Source organism: Blennius ocellaris (genome assembly GCF_963422515.1).
Source record: "Blennius ocellaris genome assembly, chromosome: 2".
Lineage (NCBI taxonomy): Eukaryota > Metazoa > Chordata > Actinopteri > Blenniiformes > Blenniidae > Blennius > Blennius ocellaris.
The window spans coordinates 10,685,351-10,702,907 of NC_137651.1; the positions used below are offsets into that span (position 1 = coordinate 10,685,351).

General features: G+C 44.3%; 1 protein-coding gene across 1 annotated transcript; it reads right to left on the bottom strand.

Moving 5' to 3' along the window:
• Nucleotides 1-2,538: 2,538 nt before the first annotated feature.
• egln2 (egl-9 family hypoxia-inducible factor 2) lies at nt 2,539-16,383 on the bottom strand. The gene is made up of 6 exons (XM_080507347.1): nt 16,103-16,383; nt 13,982-15,448; nt 4,743-4,862; nt 4,293-4,429; nt 2,894-2,961; nt 2,539-2,751 (listed from the first exon to the last, which is right to left on the bottom strand). Exons 2-6 carry the CDS (start codon nt 15,215-15,217, stop codon nt 2,699-2,701), a joined length of 1,614 nt encoding a protein of 537 aa, XP_080363473.1. The 5' UTR covers nt 15,218-15,448; nt 16,103-16,383; the 3' UTR covers nt 2,539-2,698.
• Between the last annotated feature and the right edge of the window lie 1,174 nt (nt 16,384-17,557).

Here is a 17,557-nt window from a genome sequence, read left to right on the forward strand (position 1 = left end):
CTACGTTCTGCACCGAAAGCTTCACACTTCATAGCATCAGTCTGTTTGTTTTTGAGCGTTTAAACTAAATTAGACCCATAACGGTTTGCAACTGTCCCCATGAATATATATATATATATATATAAAACTTTAAACCCTGTAAATGTTATATACATTATTATTTATTCTCAACTCCATTTAGATCTCAAACTTATTTAAATGCTTTGCCAATCGTGTCGAAGAATACGTTTTTGGTAATATATATATATATATATATATATATATATATATATATATATATATATATATATATAAAACTTTAAACCCTGTAAATGTTATATACATATATATATATATAAAGCATTTAAATAAGTTTGAGATCTAAATGGAGTTGAGAATAAATCACAATTATTAATTCACAAAAAAGGGCGATCATAAGTTGAATTTTTTTTTTCTTGCGGGTGTTTAAAATTTCATTTTTTGTCAATGTAAGTAAAACACATTTTTTGACACAAAAGTATTTTCAATATACTCCATTAAAAAAAGTGAATTTGTCTTTTGCAAACATAAATGTTTAAACAGTAACATACTGTATGTAAATGTGTGATAGGATTAACTATTCTCAAATAGTCACACATGTCATCCTGGTTCGATTCTGTGTCAGTTGGACTTTATTATTTGGCACTCCCTTTCAACCCACGTTGATGTAGAAGATCTTGTCCATGGGTGTTTGGCGATTGTGACGTCAATATACCACTTGCCATATGCCTGTCAGGCTTGGTTTGTGTCACATAACGCATCGGTTTATTAATAGCTGTACAGATGGTGATTGCTCCTCACTGGCATTTCCATGACACAATCCTCCTCCAACAAGTTTTCACCATTATCAAAAAGTCTTTGTCAGCTTCATTCAGACTGTCTTTCGTCGTCTTTTGCAGGATAAAAGGTTTTATTTTGCATTGATGTCAACTCATAAATAAAGACTATAGTGTAAAATGTCAGTGTAAATGATGCCAAATAAAAACTCTTGCCACAATAAAGACACAGACTACATTTCTCATATTCACAGTACACTCTTCAATCACTTTATTGTATTTGTGTTTTCATCCCGTGTTCAAGGAGACCCAGGTTAATCACGTCTGTCATTAAAAAGGTTTGTTGTGATGCTCTCTTGGTCTCATCTCACTGAACGTCAATTTACAATTTTCATTCCCAGTAAATTAGTTAACAATGTTTTTTTTAATTTTTGTATCTAAAAAGGAGACACATTTTAGTTTGATAATTAAAAAAAAAAAAAATAATAATTAGGTAAACAATTTCCATTTGTTCTTTCTTTTTAGTTTCTATTGCATTTGAACGGTCATATTATCCACAGCATAAAGGCATTAATCTACATTTTTCTTTCTTTCCCCCTACCACTCATATATGGCATTTTCACCAATAAAGTGCTTCTTTTTTTTTTTTTTTCTTTTGTCTTTCAACCAAATCAACTGAGACGACGTGCGCGGTCGTCTTCAAGACAGTGGAATTCGTCGCACACGTGTGCAAGTTACACATTTACAAATCGTCGATTCCCACGCGCGTGAGCAGTCTCACCCTGCATCTCGCATACAGCAAAGACGCGCTCAACCCCGTGCTTCATAGATTTAATGATCTTCACTTTACAGGCCGACGGGTTTGTCCCTCGCTCACGTACGGTTTGGTATGACTCCGCTGTGGTGCTTGTTTGAAATCGCCCGCCGTGATGTGGTTTTCACCGGCGGGTTTTAAATTCGACGATCCTTGATATGTTCCCCGCCTCGTTGAGCGCAGGGTGAGAGTCAAGCAGCATACAGGTACGCAGTCGCACGCACGCTGGCACAAATAAACAAAAACAAACACACACACACACACACACACACACTCTACTTCTTCGAACCCTGTTTCGACCTCGGTCACTGCAGGTCCCGCCTCCTGCGTCAGGCGTGAGCTGCGTTTTTCAGTCATACACAGAGCGCCGCATGTCAAGTATATAGGAAAGGTTCGAGCACTCCAGGTTCAGTCTTTGAAATTTACTAAAACACACTAAAATCACTAAAAAAATAAAAAAAAAAGGACAGAAAAAAAACATCCATGCTGGATTTTTAGTGATTCTTTTTCAATTTTAAGGCTGTTTGAAGACTTTTTTTTTTCTTTAATTGTTAGCCTGATAAAGCCCTGAAATAATTTGCGGACTCGGTGTGCTATACAGAGTAAAACTACAGTGTCAAATCAAATCAAGTCAGACAAAAGGGGCGAGGGCGTTGATTTCTCCTCCTTCTGCCTCGTTCCCCCGCCGATCTGTCCGTCGCTTCTGCTCCTCGTGTTTGAACTGAAAGTTGCACGAGAGCGAGAATCGAACGTTGGTGTCTGAAGACGTCGCAACGTCTCTGATAACTGAGCGGGCAAACCTGAAACTAAATAACACTACAGTCTTTTCTGCCCCCACCCCCCCCCTCTGTCAGTTCGCCTTCTTCATCCGTGGTTCGTTGACACAGTGACGTTATCGTCTACTTATCCCCCCCCCCCCCGACTCGCAGTGCGGCCCACTGTGCTCTTGATCGCTCAGTCTGCCGGCCGGGCGGCGGGTGCCAAAGCGTGGACCGACAGTTTAACTGTGTCTCCCCTCGTGATCACATCCATTAGCAGTTCGGGAAGGCACGTAATACTTCCAGAGTGCTCTCCGGCCATCGCGTCAGATTCATGTCCTGCTGTTCGGAGTGACAGGCACTTCAACACCTTTCTGTCCCGTCGCTGTGGAAACCAGATACAGCACAAGAAGAAAAATTAGTCACTTTACGATAATAATATATTGTACCAAATGTAACCAGAAGTGGCGCAGTAGGTTCACGTCCTACAGCAGGAGAGTGAAGGTGGAACAGAATCATTTGCTCACCCAGTTTGAGTTTCTCCTTCGCCTCGGCTCTCTCTTTTGCGTCAAAGTACCAGAGTGTGATGGCGTAGCTGCAACACACGGGGCGAAAGCGTGAAAAAGGAGCGTTTTCTGAACACATTGTACAACGACGGGTCAAAAGTGAAATTGTATTCAGAGATCAACTAATTTAAAGCTGCTTTTCAATCCTGTTTTTGCATTTGCATTTGCACGTGTGTCTGTGTGTGTGTGGGGGGGCAAGTGCTGGCATCACATTTGCCCCCCCCACACACACACACACACAACTCTCACACTGCACACGCTTTCTTTATCACAAAGCAAAAAGTCATTCGCAGTTGAATATCTGGCTGGCTCAAAACTTAATTCCTGCTCATTTGAAGATATTATGGCGACATGATGAGAAGCACAACTGTTTTAGTACAAGTTCAATGCTTTTCATTTTAAACATCCGCTCAGTCTTCGTATATTTGCTGGGACTGTTGTCGACGCCTCAAAGTGGTACATTTCCAACACAAAAGTAGCAAAGCCCAGCCATTTGGACACAATCTCTCTCTTAGTTCAACTCTCATGCAAATCCACAGTGTGGCTAATGTCATTTATAATAGCACACACAAAAAAAAAAAGCAGCTACGTGAAAAATGCTTTATAACGACATCAAAAAGTTGGAAAAAGTTGAGCGATAACGTGTTCAGTGAGTCGGAGTGCCGAGTGCGAGACGTGTCGGTGGGTAGAGAGTTAAACCTCTGCCGTCTCTCTTCTCTCCTGTGGGGCTGCGTTGTTTATTCCTGTCTCTCATGTCTGAGCCTCGGCAGCACGAGTCCTGCAATTGAACCTCCCTCCCCCCTCCCCCCTCCCTCCTCCCTCCTCTCCCCCCTCCCCCCTCCCTCCCTCCTCCCTCCCTCCTCCCCCCCCCCCTCCCTCCCCCCTCCCTCCCTCCTCCCTCCCCCCTCCCTCCTCCCTCCTCCCTCCCTCCCTCCTCCCTCCTCCCTCCTCCCTCCCGCCGAGCTCCTCAGGAAACACATACTTCCTGCCTCCGGCCCCACCTCGCCCCCCAGCAGTCGGATGGAGAGCGGAGGAGAGGGCGGCAAGCAGGAGGGGATCGTGGCGATAGGCATCGTGGAAACTCCCAACGAATGTGGACCCCCCCCCCGGTTTATCTGCACTGCCGTCCGGTCCGGTCTCGCCCCACTTTTTGAGAGGTGGAATGAATGAGAAAATATCGTAAATACGCTTAATCCCGAATGTCACGACGGTGGTGCGATAGTACATGTCCACGCCATTCCCTTCAAAACTGAGCACACTAAAGGTGCATAACTTGGACATGGCAACTTTGAGTTCTGTGGAGTGTAAAATGGAAATCCACATCTCCATGGTTTATGCGTGTTTATGCGAAACTGCTCACCGAGTGGCGTAGGCTGGCTTGACTTCGTGCGGGTTCCTCCGGTCAGACCAGAAGACGAGCAGCCGGTCAAACAGAGGCTCGATGTTGGCGACCACATTCTTGCCTTCAGGGTAGATCTGCAGCAAGCCTCCTTGCTCCTGCGAACGGCGACGCACGCAAAACGCCATTTAGCATGTAAACGCCACATGTGTGACGGTAGTTTGAGGGTATTTCCTCTGGGAAGCCGTGCAGTTTAGTGTCCGTTTGAAATGATTCATATCGAATTAAATGAAATTGAGGGTAATAGTGCAAGATGTGATGACTTTATGTGATGACAATCGAGATTAAACAGATAATGGCTGTAAATAACAAATAACAAAAGAAAAGCAGCAAAAGAAAGAGAAAATAAACTCGTATCGATTCGTCAAGATGATTTCAGTTCATAACTAATGTAAGAAAAACTAATTGTACCTTGACATCCCAGTTCTTGTTCAGATAGTAGATGCATGTGATACAGCGTCCGTCACCGTTGGGGTTGTCAATGTGGCAGACGTATCCTGCCCCGTTACCGGGGTAACAGGCAACCATGGCCTGCAAACAGAGGAAATTGAAATGAAATTAAGCCTGTTAATTCCGGCCCATAAAGACAATCATTGCAAAGTTTGCCGTCAAGGGTTTTTCCAGGAGGAAAAGGCAGGAGGGAGCAGCAACAGGAAAGTTCAGCAGAGAAACTCGACTGTTCTGGTTGTCTCAGTGGTTGACTGATGACGACTGGTTTTTAGGCCCCACTACCTCCGTGTATAATTAACAAAGACATTCTCACTTGTTAAATATCTCCGGAGGACGTCATAGTTCATTAGAGTGAAGTTGCACTCTAATCCTGGAAATCGCTGAGATAAGTGAAGCAGAGCAACATGGGAAGGCAAACTCCACTTTCAGGAGACTTTGGAAAAAAATGTTTGGTAACGGCGCGACAATCAAGCCACTGTTTTGTTACCAATGGGAACAGAGATCGTCACAATCGCTCGTCTTTTGTCTGAGGCAGGCGACAATATCAGTGTGCAGGAACTGACTATCAGACACATGGAACACATGTTTTCCAAGGAATCACTGTCGAACTCAAAGTTCAAAACACCGAATGGAGAAACTGAATGTGTTTAGAAATTCAACCAATGCAAAGAAGATCCATATGACTTTTTCTTTCCAGTCAATGTCTTGATTTTAGGTTTGTCCACTGCACCAAAGTGACCTGCCGCTGAACGGAGGACTAATATTATATCCTATCATGTATTTAGTGAGCAGAGCAGTACAGCAGAGAAATACGCCAGGGTTCAAATGCAGTTCCCAGCGAAGAAACGACCTCCAGATACAGTATCCATTTTCAAACAATGGTCTCACGCTGGTATTTCCCCCCGCTTGACGTCTGAATGTTGACGCGAAAGAGCGCCGCTTTCTCTGGGGAGGCCGGGAGAGCCGAGATCGACGCAAAAGCTCTTCAAGTCAATGCACAATCCAGACCAGGGCCACTCCCGACACCGTGCGACCAGAGGTGCACCATAAACAAACGAACAAGACCGGGCCAGGATTTATGGGCTCAGAGAAACATCAGTGACACATCAATCCAGGAGAACACGCTCGTGTTTCCAAACTGTCTCCTCTGGCTGTAATACTCTCTTTAGCAAGGAAACGTCTGCGTCTGAATCCCTTCCGGACGTTGGCTTTTGCTGTGCACGAGGAGGGAAAACGAGCAATGAAAGACGATGCTGTCACTGCCTGGACTTACAGCATATTTCTGTGCAAGTGAAACAAAAAAATGACGACGTCAGTCAGTGCATCACTTCAGCTTGAGCTCTGCGATGCTCTCGTTCATTCAGGACCGGCGGGTTCTGCGCTTTTGCGGGAATCGACCGCACCGTGCCTCTGCGGCAGCTTTGCCGGCCTCAGCGCCGACGAGATCAAATTGCTCAGACGAATATGTAAAACTAGCACGCAGGGCTTTGTGTTGTTGGGCGACAGGAGTGCTCGTGCGGGAGGCTCTCGGGTCGGCGCACACGCCTCGGTCCTCGTTCACAGCCAAGTGAGTCTTCTGCGTGCGACTCTGGTCAGCCGCTATTGTCAGCTCTCATTACCGGCTGACGCTCACAGTCAGAGCTCATTAACCTCCCGACCCCCCCCCCCTCCGCCTGCCATTGACTGCCAGACAAACCCTCTGCGTCAAGATGACCATCCTGAATGTAATCAAATGGAAAAACAAATGTGTGTGCGTGTACCGATCCCTACAAGCAACACTGATATCATTTACAATGTCAAGAGGATGTGAACTGGCCACATTATCCAGCAGGTCAGTCTGTGCAGCTTCTTTAATTCAGGCAAACATTTGGCTGCTAACCGGGACGCGTGTGGCCCCTGAAAATCTCTACGAGTCGACTGAGGGCAGAGACGGTATGATTCGGGGTGAAAAGCAAACACAAGACAAGCTCAACTTCTCAAATTGGTTCTGTGAAGGCAAATTGATTTTGCCACTGACAGCCACGCTATCGCACCGATTACAGTCACTTCAAAACCACCAACAATAACGCATATTAGAGCGAAGCCAAACACAGACAGACACGCTCAGTCAATCCAATACAAAAGCGCTGATCAGATCCCGAGGTCTGCTCTCAAATTATGAAAGTATTCTAGTTTGACAAGTGATCATTTAATTCTTTAGGGGACATGGCACATCTGTTACCTCCAGTTGTATCACTGAGAAACACAAGGAGTCAATAACTCAATGGTGTAGCTTTCAATTGTTTCAGTATTACTTTAAAGGGGGGGGGGACATCCTTACTCTCTAAAATCCCAATATGAGATTTAAGATTTATAACTACTTATGTATCTATTCAAGTAAAATGGCTAAGAACATACATGTAAGATACCTCACAGGACTTGCCGACGTTGCAATCACATCACGAGCTGTGAAAGGAAAAAAAAAAAAAAAATACTAAACAAGAATCTGCTTTTAGCACACTGCCGTCACTGTCATATTAACATGCTGCCTCCCGTCACTGATCTTGTACCAAACTGAAGAGGGTTGATACTCTATCTTATTGGGATACAACGGGTCTTTTAGAGCAGACAAGAGCTTATTCTGTTCACACAAAACAATAGAGAAATGACACTTATAATGACTGGCTGGCATAATAGTCTGACTTCATAATTAAGTTGTATCATTTTGACAACTTCATAATCTCAAATAAAGGATATAAGCACCCATATTGCATTTCTAAGATTTCCTTTCTTGCTGAATAATTTCAAGGTTTCAAGGTCTTTTATGTGATTATCTGATATCTGAATAGAGAGAATGAACAGTGCCAAGCAATTTTAAGATTTTACAAAATAAGGAGATGTATAATTACTTTGGGAGGGCATGGACTCAGTTAAGTGTGTTTGCTCCTGTTGCAAACAGCTCCTGTCCTGACTGGTTACAGTTTCGATAACTGTAATTAACAAGTTAAATGTCAGACCACAAAACACAAGCGGTAAAACCACACGACAAACACACGAGATGAAAAGTTACACAGATAGGCATGTAATCTAGGAAGATGAATGTTCTTCCCTTTTTTTTTTTTTTTTAAATGTTCCAGATTAAGTACAACAGTCATATGTCACTTCTCTTGACCCTAAAAGGTGAAAGGTGGCACAGTGCAGCATGTTGTGACGTGTCAATGCTTCCACACAGGTTTGCAATGACTGGTTTATTATTGGACTTCCTGCAGAGGTTCGTAATGACACATTTCTTAAATGCAGGCATGTTGAAGCGGGGTCAAATGAAAAACATACAGGACTGAGGTGCTGACTTCTGCCATGTTTGCTCATGTGTTCATTCATTCAGACTAAGACCTGAGCTCACGGGAACTGTCACCAACCAGCTGGCTGCCAGCCGCCATTCCTTACCCTGGAACAGGATCTCAGTGAAAGTACCTTCTGTGTCAAAATGATGGCTGAGGAAGGGAAATGAGCTGCTCAGGAGAATAATAAAAAAAAAAAGAAGATAAAACTACAAAAACACATATTCTGATAATCTCATCTCTGAATGAGGACCTTATAAAGCTCCAGAAACCAGTCGTGAAATCATGAAAAAAGTACCTCTGCATGTATTAGCCAAGCGCTTCAGTAATTGTTGTGCCACGATCTATTCCTCAGACTAAGCAGGCTGGAGCAAAGTAGATATCTGGTTGACTTGAGTGGACATACCAGCAACACATCAACGATTGTCTTTAGAGACGACAATGTGACTGTGGGTTTGTCTCTCCCCAGTGTGGATCCCCCACCGGCTCCCCGGGCTGCTTCATGTAGTTAAGGTTAATTATAAATAGGATGAGTTAAACTGCAAAGAGAAAGAATCACCCCCCCCCCCCCCACCAAGAGGGCCAACGATTTAAAACGTAAGCCATTTAACTAAAGCAGTGTGCATGACCAGCCACATAGAAGATCGACTTTGGCCATGCAGACATTTTTTTGCACGAAGCCAACCCAACAAAATAATTCTCTAAAACCAACTCTGCTACTGCAGTGGGAGCATGCGACACACACACAGAGTCACAATGGGACAGCTTTGATTGTTGGGAGATCAACAGAAACAAGCATCATGTGAGTTCTAGGAAGGGAATGATGGGAGAGACCCAGGGTGTTACTCGAGGACACTGCAGCACGACTAATAGTTTCCACCTCTATGACTGAATACACGATGTAAGATCAAACTACGAATTCCTAATTATTTACAAGCACGGAGCACATAAAACACTTCAACCCAAGTGAACAGCACTTACAGCTCACATAAGCCAAAGAGTCGGGGTTTCAAGGATTTACTAAAGTACAAACAACAACATCAGATCAAGTTGAAGCTTACCAAGTGAGCTGATCCGTGTGTGTGTGTGTGTGTGTGTGTGTGTGTCTGAGTGGGTGTAAGAGTTTGATGAGGCCACAAACAATCTGCTTGGTAATACTGAATCACATCAACGCAGCACCAGGAAGCACGACGTCAGCTTGGCACATCCACAGAGTGTCCGTTTCTTTTTGGTAGACACTGCTGCACGCATCACCATTAACAAAAGTAAAATCTTGGCAATATCAAGCAACTTGTTATACTGCGGTATGAAAGTTACTGATCATTATACTATTGTACTCCATTCTTCTGCGAATACGAAGCAGAAAACTTGGAAATGTGTGCTCTGCCCCGATGAGTCAGTCTTGCTGTGGCTCCAAAAGGCACTCGTGAGTCACCACTTAACGTGAGGATCGAAGCCCGCAGTGTGTCCAGTTCTGTAAATGCGAGACTATGCGCGCACCCAAAGCACTTGCGTTTACAATATACAAGACTGACTTTCAAAAAGCGATCGTCACGTTTTTCACAATCACGTTTTGCAGCAATAACACAAGTAAAGAGGCACGCACTGCACATGTGTTCGGTCGTCACCTAACTACATGCGCATACGAAATGACAAACACAATCCAATTTTAAGGTACAAAAGTACGCGTGTGCTGTAGTACAGTGTATTTTAAGGGTCTATGTGCAGACTATTTTCTGTTATGATCAATTATTTACAATGCCATAAAAAAAAAAAAAAGCCCCAAAATGTCCGGTTGACCTTAAACTGACAATCCAAGTCATTTTGGATTTCCAGTGGAAATGTAGAAAAGCATCAGAACTGAGAGCAATTATTTGGTTAATGGACTTTACTTAATGTTACTACTTGTCACAATGCAGCTTACATGACTGCTCACACTGAACCATTCAAGCAGTGCAGTGATGGAACAATTTGAGATTCAGTGCTTGGCACAAATACATTTCTACATAACAATTTCACTTGATAACAGTCGCTTAAATGCCTTGTATAATAAAGTCAATTTGCAGTTTTTTGCTCACGCTGACAGATTTAAAAAAAAAAAAACAATCCATGCACTATATGATGGACACACACATTCCCATGGCACCGTCTGGCCGGCGCCAGCATGTGTGTCGATCACTGCAGTGATCTCACAAGACGAGGGCGGTACGGCAATGTTTTGTCCATTCATGCACAAAACAACTAAAGTCCCTGATAACAGTCATGTGCGAAAAAAGGATGCGCAATAATCGAATGGCAATTCCTTAACTGCCCTCCATTCACCCTCCGGGCTCGTCTGGATCATGCTGAACGGGTCTAACTGAACAAGCGGATGAATTGTTCTTCCCATCCATCAGTGGAAACGAGCTGGTTGCTCTGGAGCTGCACTGTGTGTTTGACTGCCGAGTCCTAGGAGGGGCCTTTGAGGACAGGTTGCTGCAGCAGGCATCCTTGTTATGCTGAAGCTTCCACTGCATCGCCCCGATTCACTCACACAACACTGTCCTCCCACACCTCGCTTCTTAACCCCCCCACTTCTTTCCACTCTTGCTTGCAGTCTTCCTCCTACCAGTGCTTGCCCGTGGCTTCTCTCTGATCATTCGGTCACTTTCGTAACGTCAATGCGACACAGTCCTCACCCGTACAACCTGTAGCAATAACCCCCTTCTTCACACTAATCCAGCTGATGACTAACACAAGACTTGGAAATGCTACATAATGCCGGTGAGGTGTTATTTGGGGCACTGCCAGCCCCATTTTCTTTCTCTCTCTCTCAATCTCTTTCATACACAATACTCAGCTCTGCTTTGTATGGGCCTGTTACCAAGGTAACTGCTGGGAAATATTTTGTCCAAGTACCAAGCAAGAGGTCGATAATATGAAGAAGGGAGGAAAAAGGAGGTCAGAATTTATCAAAAGAAAAAAAAGAAGAAAAAAAAAGACACTACAACGACCTGAAAAATGTACATTTGTGGTGTAACCGTCGCAGGACATGTGACCTTCAATGTGACCGTCAATGTTGCTGATCCTCACGCTTTTGTGTCCTGCCACTCCATCTTCCTCTCATGCCCACTGCATCATTCTTTTATAACACTGTCTGCTGCGGTCGTCCACAGAAACAACCACCCAGGACAATTTGTACTCTGCAGCAACAAACTTTTATCTTTTTTTTTTCTCTCCTAAGAACAACGGGTATTAAGGAGTGTAACAAACAATTTCACTAAATAATTAGCCAGTTTGGCCACGACAACTTAGCAAGCATTGCATAACACATTTCATTCTGCAAATACACATGGCACAATGGTACCATGATCTGTCAAATAATGATCAACTCTCGCCATGATCCAGAGGAAACTTCGCCAATGTGCTTCTTCCTGCAAATGAGGCAATTACAAAAAGCCGGATCCACAGTCGCCATTGCGCCACAGTGCAACGCAAAGATTAACAACTTGAACGGGAAGAAAGTTTTTTTTGGTATATGAAAGGGTTTCTGAACACGGAGCAGACGGTTCAACCCAAGTACGATTGACACGTTGATTGATTCCACAGATCCGCGTCAGTCATGAGCGGAAGCTGCAGCTTTAAAGTGTCAAAAGATAAAAGGGAATCTTCTTACCGGTTCACGGGGGAGAGAGTTTATGCGCAGTTGAGTGCTGCTCAACGGTAAGAACATCCAAGTATTTTGGTCTCTAAAGTGCTTATCTGAAGAAAAAAAATAGGCATTCGTAAGCTTTGCAACACTGAGCTCAGCTGTTGGGTTCAAGTGCCATTACTCGAGTTAACTGCTTTCATTTTCCCCCAGTGCGAGGGTGAACTTTTACACTTGGACTGCTGGTGTGTGAGCAGGTCCACAGGCCCTCGTATAAACACCGTCTCCAGCTAATGTAAATCACTGCACGTGCACGGGGGGGGGGGCAAGGTGCTGTGTGTGGTGTAACACAGATGGGGTGTGAACGGTTGTGGGGTAAACAGTCTGGGAGGTGAAGGGGGAAACATACTGCAAGTCAATACATTGAAGACCAACTGTGTAGACAGGGTAAAAAAAAAAAAAAAAGGAGTCCTGATTCCCAACACTGAGTACTGGGCAATTCCTCGCACATATATTTCTGTATGTCTCATTTAGCAGTCTGTTGATTAAGAGCCCACATAAGCAAACACGTATTTTCCGGATTAAAAGGTACCTGCATCCACTTAATGCCCCCACTGGGACCACCAACATGGCTACTTATCAGGTCAGATGAGGCACGTTGTACATCTCTCCTGGATTTCACAACAAGCTAACAAATGTGTAACACTCTCGAACTGAACTGTGTCTGCTATATTATAATTCATGTTGTTTTTATGCGATCACCTTCTTGCTACTATTAAAAAAACAAAAAAAAAACAGTCCTACTGTATGGACGGTGATAAATCAGTGCATAAAGAAAGTAATGTGACAGACTTGTCACGTTGTCAGGTAGCAGCTATAGACTTGAGATGTGTTGGTTCTCTTTCTATTATAATAATATAATAATACTATGTGCATGACCAACAGACATTTGAAACACATACATTTTTCCTGTCTGGAGGCTGCAATTGCTGATCGAACCCAGAGACAGAAGAGGACTGAGCGTCTAGACTGTGATGGTGAACTCACAGCTGATAGGAAAACACCATGACACCAAATCCTGGCGAACTCGATCACGATCACAATGACAGGAAGCAGACACAGACGCAGACGCAGACACACAAATCTCACCGCATGATATCCGAATGCTCCTCAATCAATATTTTTACACATTGCAGGACAAAATCCGTACAATCTGAAGCTGGTAACTTTGCGTTGCATTTGAGAAAGATCAGCCTGGACAAACTGGAGGAGCATTCAGTGTGGTCAGTCACGGTGGAATAAAGAGGAAAACATAAAACATGTGGATGGCAAGGTAAAAGATGTAAGATAACTGAGACAAAAACAAATTACAGTGACCAAAAAAAAAAAGAAGAATGTTCCTCTGCCATGCCAGCGCCACGTTTGGGAGGCTGGAAGTGACGATAGAAAATACAGGCAGAGATAAAGCCATAGTAGAAGTCGGTAGAACATCAGAGTTTTTGCTTGGTTTTTTTTCTTCTTCAAGGTAACAGCGGTATGAAAGCTCGGACAGGGGAAAATTTAGGCAGGCCTGTTCTCGGGCATCCGGCCAGGTTAGGAACCCCCCCCCCCCCCTCCCCCCCATCCCATGTGCCTGGATGCCCACATGTCGACATTACTGAAGCAGAGATAAGGCACAACAGACGAGACACAACCAACCAAAAACAACCTTAAAGTTCCTATACTTCAAAATTGTGTGGTATTTTTTTTGCAGTCACACAAATATACATTTTTAGGATTTCAGGTAGCAAAAATAATCTCTACTAAAAAAACGTTAACGTTCTTAAACATCTGTCAGAAGGTCTACTAAGTTTTCTACATAAAAAAAACCAACATGTTTTTAGCTCTCTAAAAGTTGTAGGTACTGTGCAAACTCCAAAATAAAAAAGACGAGCATTTTTTTTTAAAAACATTAATGATTAAGTGATAAATTGTGCTGACGACTGATAAATAAGACCAAACAGTTATGTAATATTACAAAAGTCCAAAGGCTTATTGAAAGGCACAACTACTGAACAAACTATGTGCGTTCATCCAAGGGTTGAGTGTTTTGAAACTTTCACTATAGATAAGCATATAGATTTGTTTTAGAAAATAACAGACCTGTGGAAATAATTGCTTTTTGGTCATTTAACAGATTTTTATTTTTTTTTAAGATCTAAGCTTCAAGTGTAATAAAGATACTAAGTGCATCCCCTGCCAGCGCCTCTCACCTGGGTGCGTCCGTTGATGACACAGTTGCCCAGCTGTCCATTGGCAGTGCTGTGCATGACGGCCTTATCGATGCGAGCCATCAGAGCCCCGATGCCCTCGCACCCGGGCTCTTTTCCTTCCACCCAGGTGACCTGGTCGCCCCGGATGTCCCGCGAGCGAATGCTCTTCTGGCACACCAGCTGCCCATCTCGGAATTTGCCGCTGCGATTGAGGACCTCCACCTCCCGCAGCACCCTGTCACCCAGCTCGGAGCCCAGGAACTTGTCCTTCACACAGATGCCGTAGGACTTCATGGACGGGATGATGCACTGCCGGGCCATGCGCTCGGCCGACCAGCCAGTTCTCGCTGGGGACGTGGGGGCGTTGGCCCCACAGGGGCGAGACTGGCTGGGCACTGCCAGCGGGCCTGAGGATGCCACCCTGCAGCCGCTGTGCTGGTTGGGAGGAGGAGCCGGCGGCACGAAAGGACTAGTTAGGCTCTTGTGGGAGTTGCTGCTGCAGTTGACAGGGATTGAAATTGGGGCGACCGCCCGGGCCACTCTGGGCGCCTCTGAAGATTTATTAGCAGGACTTCCGTCTGACAACCGTCTCCGCTTGCAGTCCGAGTCTTCCGAAGCAAAATCCGGGTCCGCGGCATTTCCTAACCCCGCTGACCCTATTCCAGAGCCATTTAGGGCATCTGAGCCCGTGTCCCGGTTCTCCCCACCTCTCCTTTTCAGTTGCTGTGGCTGCCGGGCTTTCAGGTCCCCGTTGATCCTCCTCATGACTAAAGGGCTCTTCTCATGAGCAGTCCAGTCCCCGTTCTCCATCAGACAGGCTCTGCTGGTGAAGGGGTGGACCTGGGCGTCCCCGGTAACTTGTGCGGGGTAACCATTGGGGGTTTGAGCCAACACGCCGGAGTGGTTGCCCTCCACCGTGGCGGAGGGAGACACCACCCCACCGCTATAGGTCGGCACTCCGGTTTTCGACTGCTTCGTCGGCGTGGTGATCCCAGGAGAGTCGGTCTGAGAGGCCAGATCCGCCAGGAGCTCCGCGGCCGTGGGGTTCCCCACCGGCGCCGCACAGAAGCCGTTCAGTCCCATGTCCGCCCGGTACGCGTGGTTAATCTCTACCGGGGTGCGGGCGAGCTGCTGCTGCTGCGACTCGCTCGTCCGTCTCTCTTGCGAAGCTGAGACAGCGACGGGTCCGCGGGAGGAGCTCGGGGTTAAAAGGTCCGTCTGTCCCAAACTCTCCATTTCATGTCGTCATGTGCTGGGTGCTCACGTACTCCACGTCCTCGCCTCATCTTCTAGCAGAGCCGCTGCCTTCTCTCGTGCCCATGAGCCGCGCCGCAACTTTCACGTGCCGCTCCACCTCCACTCAACTCGCCCATTAATCCCGGGTAAAAGACTAAAACTGGAGGCCTGCTCTGTTTTATTAACATTTTGTTTGTTTGTTTTTTTGTTTTGTAGACTTGAGCTCGAGATCTGTGGAGAAAGAAATCAAACACTTTAGCTATTTTTAGCACAGCGCGGACCACCTGTCACAGTGACATGAAGTAAAGAAATCTACAATGTTTATATTTATAACAAATGGCAAGGTTTTATGGTGGGTAATCCCTGCAAGTCTGCTATTTTTTTAATCAACTAAAGAAAGAAAAAACAACTCACGGCGCCATATAGCAGGGTTGTACCCTATATTTTAGGTTCCAATACATATATTTTTAAAATTTCATAGAAATAACATGTTAAGGATTACTAAAGCTTTAGACTCCCATTCAACTAAAAGTACATAGAATAAAGGATTACATTAACAAGTCGCTTTTACTGCCATACGGATGCAGAAATTGTATAAACGTTGGAATACGGTACTAAATAACAGCATTAGTGCGTAAAACCAACGCGTCCACAATATGCATTTGCGTTGAATTTGGATGAAAATGCACTTATATTTCGTCTTTGTCTGCCATTGATCACCAACTTAGCAGCCTCCGCTTTAATAACTGGGCACATCTCTACATCCATGAATGGATTAGGTTGAAATATTACCTCGGGAGTGTATATAAGTTAAATTTGGGTCTAAAATGGGCCGAAAAGCGGGTAAAAAACGGGTTTTTAATTTGGTGCAGACAGAGATCTTACCTACGGCAGCCGACAGCGACGCAAATCCTCAGCGAAGCGTACGTGACAGGCGGAGAGTACGCATGTTATTTCCGGGATTGTCCTGCTGGTGCGTGCGCGTCCCATCCACTCCTCTCCGTGCGTAAAAAAAAAAGAACGTCCCGGGGATGAACGGCGGTCAACGCCGACCCGGTACGTCCAAGAAACACCGCGGGAGCCCGCAGGGAGAGGCCGGGAGTCATACGAGGTCCCGAGAATGGCGAAATAAAAAAAAAAAAACGCGCCCCCAGTTTGTGTCTGCCTCCCTCCGCCACCCAGCCTCCTCCTCCTCCTTCTCCTCCTCCCGCTCTCATTTACGTGCAAACGCACCACGTGACCACTCGCTACAACGGCCGACCTTCAGCCGCACCAACACAATCCTGCCCTAATCATGACAGGAAATACATAAAAAAAAAAAAAAAGATTACTGTTAAATAGTGCTGCAGCAACAAAGATGCACAGCAAAAACTGGGCATTTGTACTTATTTGCATTCAATTACAGGTGAAAAAAAGTATTGTTCAAAAGTAATAAAGTAAAGGTACTCTCCTCAAAAACTATTTTTAACTAGTTAATTACATTATCAGTGGCTATTTCATTCAATTGTCTAAGACAACAAAGCACGTCTCTAGAAATGACACATTACACAATGAAGAATGATAAATCTACTTTTTTTAAGACAAAAATTTGTATTTGTAAGTATCAGCAATATTTGCATTACATTGATGAAATGACTTCACAATTAACTGCAGATACTACTTTGTTACAATATGTTTTGAACTTCAGGCAGATTTTCTCAGTTTTGATGTCCACCTAAAAGAGTTGGTTTGGTTTTATCAATATATATTTCATATATTTTAATATCGATGGATCAGAAAAAAACAACACATTTCACAATTCAGTTAGTCAATCGGCTTATCTTCCTTTTCAAAGATTGGTGGATCATTCACCTGTCTCATTCAATCCATGCATCAGCAAGTGTCCGTAACTCAAAGTTTTCCCTGTTGTTGTGCCAGTATTATGAATTGTAATTAAAGTCAATTTATGTGCACAACAACATCAGAGTAAAAATTTGCAAAGGTGAAGAAAGTATAGAACGATGACAGGAAATGATCTTATCTGAATTGAGTGTAACGGTTCAAGAACTGTGCCTTTTAATATTTTCACTCACAGATCTTCTCTATGTTTACGAAGAAATGAGACATTGTCTTTCTACAGTGAATCTTTTTTATATCTGGAAACATATGCCACTAACTAAAGAAAAAAAAAACTGAACAAATGGAAATATGGATAGGTTTAACCACTAAATTGTTCTCATTGTAATGAAGTGGAAAGGAAAAAAGTTTGTGTGAGGTTATGTTGTTTATGTTCTCTTATACTTGTCGATATGACTTCCATATATTTGAATGTAATCTCTCTGAGAATAACTTGTCTTTTGG

Coding starts and splice junctions, on each gene's coding strand:
- egln2 (XM_080507347.1), bottom strand. CDS start 15,217: ATGGAGAGTTTGGGACAGACGGACCTTTTAACCCCGAGCTCCTCCCGC. Junction 4,863..13,981: donor TCATCAACGGACGCACCCAG/GTGAGAGGCGCT, acceptor CTCTGTTTGCAG/GCCATGGTTGCCTGTTACCC. Junction 2,752..2,893: donor GAAGGAGAAACTCAAACTGG/GTGAGCAAATGA, acceptor TGGTTTCCACAG/CGACGGGACAGAAAGGTGTT.